Raw genomic sequence first — 12,500 nt, 5'->3', positions numbered from 1 at the left:
TAGCAGTACTGTAACAGTGTAAAGTTATAGCAGTACTGTAACAGTGTAAAGTTATAGCAATACTGTAACAGTGTAAAGTTATAGCAGTACTGTAACAGTGTAAAGTTATAGCAGTACTGTAACAGTGTAAAGTTTAGCAGTACTGTAACAGTGTAAAGTTATAGCAGTACTGTAACAGTGTAAAGTTATAGCAGTACTGTAAACGTGTAAAGTTATAGCAGTACTGTAACAGTGTAAAGTTATAGCAGTAATGTAACAGTGTAAAATTATAGCAGTACTGTAACAGTGTAAAGTTATAGCAATACTGTAGCAGTGTAAAGTTATAGCAGTACTGTAACAGTGTAACGTTATAGCAGTACTGTAACAGTGTAAAGTTATAGCAATACTATAACAGTGTAAAGTTATAGCAGTACTGTAACAGTGTAAAATTATAGCAGTACTGTAACAGTGTGAAGTTATAGCAGTACTGTAACAGTGTAAAGTTATAGCAGTACTGTAACAGTGTAAAGTTATAGCAATACTGTAACAGTGTAAAGTTATAGCAGTACTGTAACAGTGTAAAGTTATAGCAGTACTGTAACAGTGTAAAGTTTAGCGGTACTGTAACAGTGTAAAGCTATAGCAGTACTGTAACAGTGTAAAGTTATAGCAGTACTGTAACAGTGTAAAGTTATAGCAGTACTGTAACAGTGTAAAGTTATAGCAGTACTGTAACAGTGTAAAGTTATAGCAGTCATGTAACAGTGTAAAATTATAGCAGTACTGTAACAGTGTGAAGTTATAGCAATACTGTAACAGTGTAAAGTTATAGCAGTACTGTAACAGTGTAAAGTTATAGCGGTACTGCAACAGTGTAAAGTTATAGCAGTACTGTAACAGTGTAAAGTTTAGCAGTACTGTAACAGTGTACAGTTATAGCAGTACTGTAACAGTGTAGTGTTATAGTAGTACTGTAACAGTGTAAAGTCATAGCAGTACTGTAACAGTGTAAAGTTATAGCAGTACTGTAACAGTGTAAAGTTATAGCAGTCCTGTAACAGTGTAAAAATATAGCAGTACTGTAACAGTGTGAAGTTATAGCAGTACTGTAACAGTGTAAAGTTATAGCGGTACTGTAACAGTGTAAAGTTATAGCAGTACTGTAACAGTGTAAAGCTATAGCAGTACTGTAACAGTGTAAAGTTATAGTAGTACTGTAACAGTGTAAAATTATAGCAGTACTGTAACAGTGTGAAGTTATAGCAGTACTGTAACAGTGTAAAGTTATAGCAGTACTGTAACAGTGTAAAGTTTTAGCAATACTGTAAAAGTGTGAAGTTATAGCAGTACTGTAACAGTGTAAAGTTATAGCAGTACTGTAACAGTGTAAAGTTATAGTAGTACTGTAACAGTGTAAAGTTATAGCGGTACTGTAACATTGTAAAGTTATAGCAGTACTGTAACAGTGTAAAGTTATAGCGGTACTGTAACAGTGTAAAGTTATAGTAGTACTGTAACAGTGTAAAGTTATAGCGGTACTGTAACAGTGTAAAGTTATAGCAGTACTGTAACAGTGTAGTGTTATAGTAGTACTGTAACAGTGTAAAGTCATAGCAGTACTGTAACAGTGTAAAGTTATAGCAGTACTTTAACAGTGTAAAGTTTAGCAGTACTGTAACAGTGTAAAGTTATAGCAGTACTGTAACAGTGTTAAGTTATAGTAGTACTGTAACAGTGTAAAGTTATAGCAGTACTGTAACAGTGTAAAGTTATAGTAGTACTGCAACAGTGTAAAGTTATAGCGGTACTGTAACTGTGTAAAGTTATAGCAGTACTGTAACAGTGTAAAGTTTAGCAGTACTGTAAAAGTGTAAAGTTATAGTAGTACTGTAACAGTGTAAAGTTATAGCAGTACTGTAACAGTGTAAAGTTATAGTAGTACTGTAACAGTGTAAAGTTATAGCGGTACTGTAACCGTGTAAAGTTATAGTAGTACTGTAGCGGTGTAAAGTTTAGTAGTACTGTAACAGTGTAAAGTTATAGCGGTACTGTAACAGTGTAAAGTTATAGCAGTACTGTAACAGTGTAAAGTTTAGCAGTACTGTAACAGTGTAAAGTTATAGCAGTACTGTAACAGTGTAGTGTTATAGTAGTACTGTAACAGTGTAAAGTCATAGCAGTACTGTAACAGTGTAAAGTTATAGCAGTACTGTAACAGTGTAAAGTTATAGCAGTACTGTAACAGTGTGAAGTTATAGCAGTACTGTAACAGTGTAAAGTTATAGCAGTACTGTAACGGTGTAAAGTTATAGCAGTACTGTAACAGTGTAAAGTTATAGCAGTACTGTAACAGTGTAAAGTTATAGCAGTACTGTAACAGTGTAAAGTTATAGCAGTACTGTAACAGTGTAAAGTTATAGTAGTGTAGTTCCAGCTAGAGAAGCGCATTGCTTTGCTGAGCCATTAAATATGTTGAGGATTCACCCTCATGTCTTTCTACAGTCTTACTAACTATATATCCCCCCTCTGTCTGAACTCTCTCTCCCTAAAACTCTCTCTATATATCCCCCCTCTGTCTGAACTCTCTCTCCCTAAAACTCTCTCTATATATCCCCATCTCTGTCTGAACTCTCTCTCCCTAAAACTCTCTATATATATCCCCTCTCTGTCTGAACTCTCTCTCCCTAAAACTCTCTCTATATATCCCCTCTCTGTCTGAACTCTCTCTCCCTAAAACTCTCTCTATATATCCCCCCTCTGTCTGAACTCTCTCCCTAAAACTCTCTCTATATATCCCCTCTCTGTCTGAACTCTCTCTCCCTAAAACTCTCTCTATGTATCCCCACTCTGTCTGAACTCTCTCTCCCTAAAACTCTCTCTATATATCCCCTATCTGTCTGAACTCTCTCTCCCTAAAACTCTCTCTATATATCCCCTCTCTGTCTGAACTCTCTCTCCCTAAAACTCTCTCTATATATCCCCTCTCTGTATGAACTCTCTCTCCATAAAACTCTTTCTATATATCCCCTCTCTGTCTGAACTCTCTCTCCCTAAAACTCTCGCTATATATCCCCTCTCTGTCTGAACTCTCTCTCCCTAAAACTCTCTCTATATATCCCCTCTCTGTCTGAACTCTCTCTCCCTAAAACTCTCTCTATATATCCCCTCTCTGTCTGAACTCTCTCTCCCTAAAACTCTCTCTATATATCCCCTCTCTGTCTGAACTCTCTCTCCCTAAAACTCTCTCTATATATCCCCTCTCTGTCTGAACTCTCTCTCCCTAAAACTCTCTCTATATATCTCCTCTCTGTCTGAACTCTCTCTCCCTAAAACTCTTTCTATATATCCCCCCTCTGTCTCTGTCTCTCTCTGTCCTGCCCCCCTGTGTCTCCCTGTCTTTATACAAACCATAAAGTATTACCCATAGTAGAGTGGTTCAGTTGTTTGTCTCCCTCCCCCTCCCTCCCTCCCTCTCTCCCCCATCCCTCCCTCCCTCCCTCCCTCCCTCCCTCCCTCCCTCCCTCCCTAACACTCACCACACAGTGGTGTCCACAGAGCTGTCGTTGAGTTGTGTGTAGTCCAGTTGAGAGAAGAGAGGGAAGAGAACCTGTATTCCTCCTATAGAGTGGATGGCACTGTGGATGGAGTGGGTCACTATGGCCTTCACATCCTACACATGAGAACACACTGTTAGGATACACACGCACACACACAAACACACACACACACACTTTAAAACGAGTCACTATGACCTTCACATCCTACACATGAGAACACACACTGTTAGGACACACACACACACACACAGTAAAACGATTCACTATGACCTTCACATCCTACACATGAGAACACACACTGTTAGGATACACACACACACACACACACACACACACACACACACTGTAAAACGAGTCACTATGACCTTCACATCCTACAGGAAAGAGAACATACACAGTGGAGAGTCAAGGGCACACACAAACACACACACACACACACACACACACACATACACTTTGTCAAGACACACACACAGACACCCCCACTGACCTGCAGCATGAGTGCGTGTGGTGAGTGTACGAAGATTGATACGTTCTCTCTGGGTGATGACTCCAGACAGAGCTGTGCATCGGTGGCCTTGGCGTTGTAGGTGAAAGAGATGGAGCTGGCTAGCTTCCCATCATACAGGACCTGCAGTACATTACATTTACATGTTAGTCATTTAGCAGACGTTGATATCCAGTCAGTGCATTCATCTTAAGATAGCTAGGTAAGACAACCACATACCGTATGTAAAACTTTTCCTAAATAAACTGCCTACCTGCTTATGGTGCTCCGCCAGGTGGATATCACTCTCCGACTTAAACTTAAAGGTGCTCTACAGGGGTCAGGAGAGGGAGAGAGGGGGAAGGAGGGGGGAGAGAGAGAGAGAAGAGATGAGTGAGAGGGAGAAGGGGGAGGGAGGGAGGGAGGGAGGGAGGGAGGGAGAGAGAGAGAGAGAGAGAGAGAGAGAGAGAGAGAGAGAGAGAGAGAGAGAGAGAGAGAGAGAGAGAGAGAGAGAGAGAGAGAGAGAGAGAGGGGGAGGGAGGTGGGGGAGAGAGAGAGAGAGAGAGAGAGAGAGAGAGAGAGAGAGAGAGGGAGGGAGGGAGGTGGGGAGAGAGAGAGAGAGAGAGAGAGAGAGAGAGAGAGAGAGAGAGAGAGAGAGAGAGAGAGAGAGAGACAGAGAGAGTTGAGTCAAGGTTGTATAACTAAAACATTTTAATATGCAAAGCTTCAAGGCAGCACTCTAACAAAACATCAATAAAAACAAAAAACTGAAGTCATTTTATAATTGATCAAAGAAAAAGAAGAGGGCGGATATAGAAAGAGAGTGAAATAGAATGGTGTGTGTGTGTGTGTGTGTGTACAGTACCAGTAGTGTATATGTACTGGTAGTGTATATGTACTGGTAGTGTTTATGTACTGGTAGTGTATATATACTGGTAGTGTTTATGTACTTGTAGTGTATATGTACTGGTAGTGTTTATGTACTGGTAGTGTTTATGTACTGGTAGTGTTTATGTACTGGTAGTGTATATGTACTGGTAGTGTTTATGTACTGGTAGTGTGTATGTACTGGTAGTGTTTATGTACTGGTAGTGTATATGTGCTGGTAGTGTATATGTACTGGTTGTGTTTATGTACTGGTAGTGTGTATGTACTGGTAGTGTTTATGTACTGGTAGTGTATATGTATTGGTAGTGTTTATGTACTGGTAGTGTTTATGTACTGGTAGTGTTTATGTATTGGTAGTGTTTATGTACTGGTAGTGTTTATGTACTGGTAGTGTTTATGTATTGGTAGTGTTTATGTATTGGTAGTGTTTATGTACTGGTAGTGTTTATGTACTGGTAGTGTTTATGTATTGGTAGTGTTTATGTACTGGTAGTGTTTATGTACTGGTAGCGTATATGTACTGGTAGTGTTTATGTACTGGTAGTGTTTATGTACTGGTAGTGTTTATGTACTGGTAGTGTTTATGTACTGGTAGTGTATATGTGCTGGTAGTGTATATGTACTGGTTGTGTTTATGTACTGGTAGTGTGTATGTACTGGTAGTGTTTATGTACTGGTAGTGTATATGTATTGGTAGTGTTTATGTACTGTTAGTGTTTATGTACTGGTAGTGTTTATGTATTGGTAGTGTTTATGTACTGGTAGTGTTTATGTACTGGTAGTGTTTATGTATTGGTAGTGTTTATGTACTGGTAGTGTTTATGCACTGGTAGTGTTTATGTATTGGTAGTGTTTATGTAATGGTAGCGTTTATGTACTGGTAGCGTATATGTACTGGTATTGTTTATGTACTGGTTGTGTTTATGTACTGGTAGTGTGTATGTACTGGTAGTGTTTATGTATTGGTAGTGTTTATGTACTGGTAGTGTTTATGTACTGGTAGTGTTTATGTACTGGTAGTGTTTATGTACTGGTAGTGTTTATGTACTGGTAGTGTTTATGTACTGGTAGTGTATATGTATTGGTAGTGTTTATGTACTGGTAGTGTTTATGTACTGGTAGTGTTTATGTATTGGTAGTGTTTATGTACTGGTAGTGTTTATGTACTGGTAGTGTTTATGTACTGGTAGTGTTTATGTATTGGTAGTGTTTATGTACTGGTAGTGTTTATGTACTGGTAGCGTATATGTACTGGTAGTGTTTATGTACTGGTTGTGTGTATGTACTGGTAGTGTTTATGTACTGGTAGTGTATATGTATTGGTAGTGTTTATGTACTGGTAGTGTTTATGTACTGGTAGTGTTTATGTACTGGTAGTGTTTATGTACTGGTAGTGTTTATGTATTGGTAGTGTTTATGTACTGGTAGTGTTTATGTACTGGTAGCGTATATGTACTGGTAGTGTTTATGTACTGGTAGTGTGTATGTACTGGTAGTGTTTATGTACTGGTAGTGTATATGTATTGGTAGTGTTTATGTACTGGTAGTGTTTATGTACTGGTAGTGTTTATGTACTGGTAGTGTTTATGTACTGGTAGTGTTTATGTATTGGTAGTGTTTATGTACTGGTAGTGTTTATGTACTGGTAGCGTATATGTACTGGTAGTGTTTATGTACTGGTAGTGTGTATGTACTGGTAGTGTTTATGTACTGGTAGTGTGTATGTACTGGTAGTGTTTATGTACTGGTAGTGTATATGTATTGGTAGTGTTTATGTACTGGTAGTGTTTATGTACTGATAGTGTTTATGTATTGGTAGTGTTTATGTACTGGTAGTGTTTATGTACTGGTAGTGTTTATGTATTGGTAGTGTTTATGTACTGGTAGTGTTTATGTACTGGTAGTGTTTATGTATTGGTAGTGTTTATGTACTGGTAGTGTTTATGTACTGGTAGCGTATATGTGTGCGTGTGTGCATGCCAAATTCACCCAGCATGGCAAAGTCATCTAACAATGGCAGGGCAAAAGAGAAGGAACTATATTATCAACCTAGAGCAGATACAGGAAGAAGATATGTTATCTCCATGAGATTAACCACAGTAAATAAAGGTTAAATGAGAAACCATCGGAGTGCTCTTGGCTGTAACTGGTTAAACTATTACGGTATATTACCATACAGTGGGGGAAAAAAAGTATTTAGTCAGCCACCAATTGTGCAAATTCTCCCACTTAAAAAGATGAGACAGGCCTGTAATTTGTATCATAGGTACACGTCAACTATGACAAACAAATTGAGCATTTTTTTCCCAGATAATCACATTGTAGGATGTTTAATGAATTTATTTGCAAATTATGGTGGAAAATAAGTATTTGGTCACCTACAAACAAGCAAGATTTCTGGCTCTCACAGACCTGTAACTTCTTCTTTAAGAGGCTCCTCTGTCCTCCACTCGTTACCTGTATTAATGGCACCTGTTTGAACTTGTTATCAGTATAAAAGACACCTGTCCACAACCTCAAACAGTCACACTCCAAACTCCACTATGGCCAAGACCAAAGAGCTGTCAAAGGACACCAGAAACAAAATTGTAGACCTGCACCAGGCTGGGAAGACTGAATCTGCAATAGGTAAGCAGCTTGGTTTGAAGAAATCAACTGTGGGAGCAATTATTAGGAAATGGAAGACATACAAGACCACTGATAATCTCCCTCGATCTGGGGCTCCACGCAAGATCTCACCCCATGTGGTCAAAATGATCACAAGAACTGTGAGCAAAAATCCCCGAACCACACGGGGGGACCTAGTGAATGACCTGCAGAGAGCTGGGACCAAAGTAACAAAGCCTACCATCAGTAACACACTACAAATCCTGCAGTGCCAGACGTGTCCCCCTGCTTAAGCCAGTACATGTCCAGGCCCGTCTGAAGTTTGCTAGAGTGCATTTGGATGATCCAGAAGAGGATTGGGAGAATGTCATATGGTCAGATGAAACCAAAATAGAACTTATTGGTAAAAACTCAACTCGTCGTGTTTGGAGGACAAAGAATGCTGAGTTGCATCCAAAGAACACCATACTTACTGTGAAGCATGGGGGTGGAAACATCATGCTTTGGGGCTGTTTTTCTGCAAAGGGACCAGGACGACTGATCCGTGTAAAGGAAAGAATGAATGGGGCCATGTATCGTAAGATTTTGAGTGAAAACCTCCTTCCATCAGCAAGGGCATTGAAGATGAAACGTGGCTGGGTCTTTCAGCATGACAATGATCCAAAACACACCGCCCGGGCAACGAAGGAGTGGCTTCGTAAGAAGCATTTCAAGGTCCTGGAGTGGCCTAGCCAGTCTCCAGATCTCAACCCCATAGAACATCTTTGGAGGGAGTTGAAAGTCTGTGTTGCCCAGCGACAGCCCCAAAACATCACTGCTCTAGAGGAGATCTGCATGGAGGAATGGGCCAAAATACCAGCAACAGTGTGTGAAAACCTTGTGAAGACTTACAGAAAACGTTTGACCTGTGTCATTGCCAACAAAGGGTATATAACAAAGTATTGAGAAACTTTTGTTATTGACCAAATACTTATTTTCCACCATCATTTGCAAATAAATTCATAAAAAATCCTACAATGTGATTTTCAGGAAAAAAAAATCTCATTTTGTCTGTCATAGTTGACGTGTACCTTTGATGAAAATTACAGGCCTCTCTCATCTTTTTAAGTGGGAGAACTTGCACAATTGGTGGCTGACTAAATACTTTTTTTCCCCACTGTATAAGAAGATGTTAAGTATTGGACATGTCTGACAGATTACAGTTAACATTATCATTGGAGGATAATTACTTCAAAAAGAATGATTACCTGGCATTACCATGTGAATGTAGAATATATTGTAATATATTATCATATGCCTTCAGAAAGTGTTCACACCCCTTTACTTTTTCTTAATTTTGTTGTGTTACAGCCTGAAATTAAAATGGATTCAATTTAGATTTTGCGTCACTGGCCTACACACAATACCCCATAATGTCAAAGTGGAATTATGTTTCTAGAAATGTTTACAAATGAACAAAAAATAAACAGAATTCAAGCCCTTTGTTATGGCAAGCCTAAATAAATCCAGGAGTAAAAATTTGCCTCGCAAAGAAGGGCACCTATTGTTTTTTTTGTTTTTTAAGCAGACATTGAATATCCTTTTGAGCATGGTGAAGATATTAATTACACATTGGATGGTGTATCAATACACCCAGTCACTACAAAGATACTGGCGTCCTTCCTAACTCAGTTGCCGGAGAGGAAAGAAACCGCTCAGGCATTTCACCATGAGGCCAATGGTGACTTTAAAACAGTTACAGAGTTTAATGGCTCTGATAGTAGAAAACTGGATGGATCAACAACATTGTAGTTATTCCACAATACTAACCTAAATGACAGAGTGAAAAGAAGGAAGCCTGCACAGAAGAAAAAAAATATTCCAAAACATGTATCCTGTTTGCAATAAAGTAAAACTGCAAAAAAATGTGGCAAAGAAATTAACTTTATGTCCTGAATACAAAGAGTTATGTTTGGGGCAAATCCAACACAACACATCATAGAGTACCACTCTTCATATTTTCAAGCATCATGTTATGATGTCATCAGCAAGAACTAGAACTAGGGAGTTTTTTTTTTTATAAAAAGAAACAAAATAACAAAAAAAACTCCTAGAGGAAAACCTGGTTCAGTCTGCTTTCCAACAGACACTGGGAGACTAGAGGAAAACCTGGTTCAGTCTGCTTTCCAACAGACACTGGGAGACTAGAGGAAAACCTGGTTCAGTCTGCTTTCCAACAGACACTGGGAGACTAGAGGAAAACCTGGTTCAGTCTGCTTTCCACCAGACACTGGGAGACTGGAGGAAAACCTGGTTCAGTCTGCTTTCCAACAGACACTGGGAGACTAGAGGAAAACCTGGTTCAGTCTGCTTCCCAACAGACACTGGGAGACTAGAGGAAAACCTGGTTCAGTCTGCTTTCCACCAGACACTGGGAGACTAGAGGAAAACCTGGTTCAGTCTGCTTTCCAACAGACACTGGGAGACTAGAGGAAAACCTGGTTCAGTCTGCTTTCCAACAGACACTGGGAGACTAGAGGAAAACCTGGTTCAGTCTGCTTTCCAACAGACACTGGGAGACTAGAGGAAAACCTGGTTCAGTCTGCTTTCCAACAGACACTGGGAGACAAACTCACCTTTCAGCAGGACAATAACCTAAAACACAAGGCTGAATATACACTGGAGATGCTTACCAAGACGACATTGAATGTTCCTGAGTGGACTAGTTACAGTTTTGACTTAAATTGGCTTGAAAATCTATGGCAAGACATGGAAATGGCTGCCTAGCAATGATCAACAACCAACTTGACAGAGCTTGAAGAGTTTTAAAATAATAATGTGCTAATATTGTACAATCCAGGTGTGTAAAGCTCTTAGAGACTTACCCAGAAAGACTCACAGCTGTAATCGCCGCCAAAGGTGATTCTAACTTATAGGTGTGAATACTTAAGTAAATGAGATATTTCTATATTTAATTTTAAATAAATGTCAAAACATAAAAAAAAAAAAATGTTTTCACATTGTCATTATGGGGTATTGTGTGTAGATGGGTGAGGAACAAAATATATTTAATCCATTTTGAATTCAGGTTGTAACGCAACAAAATGTGGAATAAGTCAAGGAATATGACTACTTCCTGAAAGCACTGTAAGTAATATTGTAATATGTTATTATATGAATGTAGACTATCATATGTCGTATCATACTATTTTAATAAGGTCTGTCTTAAGACTCTTACACCTCTCACAAAGACAATCAAATGCACTGACTGGATCACAGTCTTTGAGATGACGTCTAACACATGAAAGTCATAAGCACTGACTGGATCCCAGTCTTTGAGATGACATCTAAGCACACCAAAAAAACATTGTCTGTCTGTCTATTGGACACGGCAAGATGAACAGCATGACAGCGAGGTCACACACACACACACACAGGCAAAGACACAGGAGAACACACACGGTCATGGCCAGACAGATGAATATGAGAGAGAGAGAGAGAGAGAGAGAGAGAGAGAGAGAGAGAGAGAGAGAGAGAGAGAGAGAGAGAGAGAGAGAGAGAGAGAGAGAGAGAGAGAGAGAGAGAGAGAGCGAGAGGTGGCATGTACCAGATGCTCTGCTCACACTTACTGGTCTGAGGCCAAACCACACAACTAACAACATTGGACACTTTATGGAACACAAAGCCTTCACTATCTCATCCTGGAATATCCAAGGCCTGATGTCATCTGCCTTTGGCCTAAAGAGCAGGAACCTGGACTTCACCAAAGCAATCAGAAATACAGACATTGTCATCCTACAAGAAACATGGTATAGAGGAGATGGACCCACTGGTTGCCCTCTAGGTTACAGAGAGCTGGTAGTCCCATCCACCAAACTACCAGGTGTGAAACAGGGAAGGGTCTCAGGGAATATGCTAATTTGGTATAGAGCAGACCTAACTCACTCTATAAAATTAATCAAAACATGAACATTTTACATTTGGCTAGAAATTCAATTCTACACAGAAAAATTGCCTCCTGTGTGCTACCTATATCCCCCCATATTCCTATCCTGTCTTATCCTGCCCTATACTGTTTTTTCCTGTCCTATCCTGTCCTGTCCTATCCTGTTTTTTCCTGTCCTATCCTGCAGGAGTTGTGACCCATTTTTGTTGGTTATGTTGTCGTAGTTGTGTCTAGGGGGGCATATGGGGAAGGGAATGCTGTCACCTCCAGGTAGGTGTTTGTCCCCCTGTGTGCTGAGGGTGTCAGGTTCTTGTCCAGTTCTGGCATTTATGTCGCCACAGACTAGTACATGTCCTTGGGCCTGGAAATGATTGATTTCTCCCTCTAGGATGGAGAAGCTGTCTTCATTGAAGTATGGGGATTCTAGTGGGGGATACAATCTAATCAAATCAAAACTGATTGGTCGCATACACATTACTTATTTCCCTCATTAAAATGCAAATCAATTTATAACATTTTTGACATGAGTTTTTCTGGATTTTTTTGTTGTTATTCTGTCTCTCACTGTTCAAATAAACCTACCATTAAAATTATAGACTGATCATGTCTTTGTCAGTGGGCAAACGTACAAAATCAGCAGGGGATCAAATATTTTTTCCCTCACTGCACCTCTCTCTTCTCACCTCTCTCTCTCATCCCCTCTCACATCTGTCATCTCTTTGTTCACTTTCGATCCCTCCCCCTCTCTCTCTCTCTCTCTCTCTCTCCCTATCTCTCTCTCTCTCTCTCTCTCTCTCTCTACCTCCCTCCCTCTCTCTCCCCCTCCCTCCCTCCCTCCCTCCCTCTCTCTCGCTCCTCTCTCTTTCCTCTCTCTTTCCTCTCTCTCTCTCTCTCTCTCTCTCTCTACCTCCCTCCCTCTCTCTCCCCCTCCCTCCCTCCCTCCCTCCCTCTCTCTCTCTCTCTCTATCTCTCTCTCTCTCTCTCGCTTTCTCTTTATCTAACTCTCTCTCCTTCTCTCTCTCTCTCCTCCCTATCTCTCTCTCTCTGTCTCTACCTC

The 12,500-nt window shown here is 40.0% G+C and overlaps 1 protein-coding gene across 1 annotated transcript in view; it reads right to left on the bottom strand.

Annotated features, from left to right (window-relative positions):
- nbeaa (neurobeachin a) overlaps window positions 1-12,500 on the bottom strand; it is a 231,892-nt gene that overhangs the window by 104,677 nt on the left and 114,715 nt on the right. Inside the window, exons 10-12 of the mRNA XM_041851474.2 lie at window positions 4,298-4,354; window positions 4,027-4,167; window positions 3,516-3,649 (exon numbers count right to left, since the gene is read on the bottom strand). Coding sequence (XP_041707408.2) covers window positions 3,516-3,649; window positions 4,027-4,167; window positions 4,298-4,354 — 332 coding nt within the window. The remainder of the gene's footprint in view (window positions 1-3,515; window positions 3,650-4,026; window positions 4,168-4,297; window positions 4,355-12,500) is intronic.

This window comes from Coregonus clupeaformis, chromosome 27 (genome assembly GCF_020615455.1).
Source record: "Coregonus clupeaformis isolate EN_2021a chromosome 27, ASM2061545v1, whole genome shotgun sequence".
NCBI classification, from domain to species: Eukaryota; Metazoa; Chordata; class Actinopteri; order Salmoniformes; family Salmonidae; genus Coregonus; species Coregonus clupeaformis.
The sequence above is the reverse complement of the archived record's forward strand: the minus strand, read 5'-3'. Positions and strand labels throughout refer to the sequence as shown.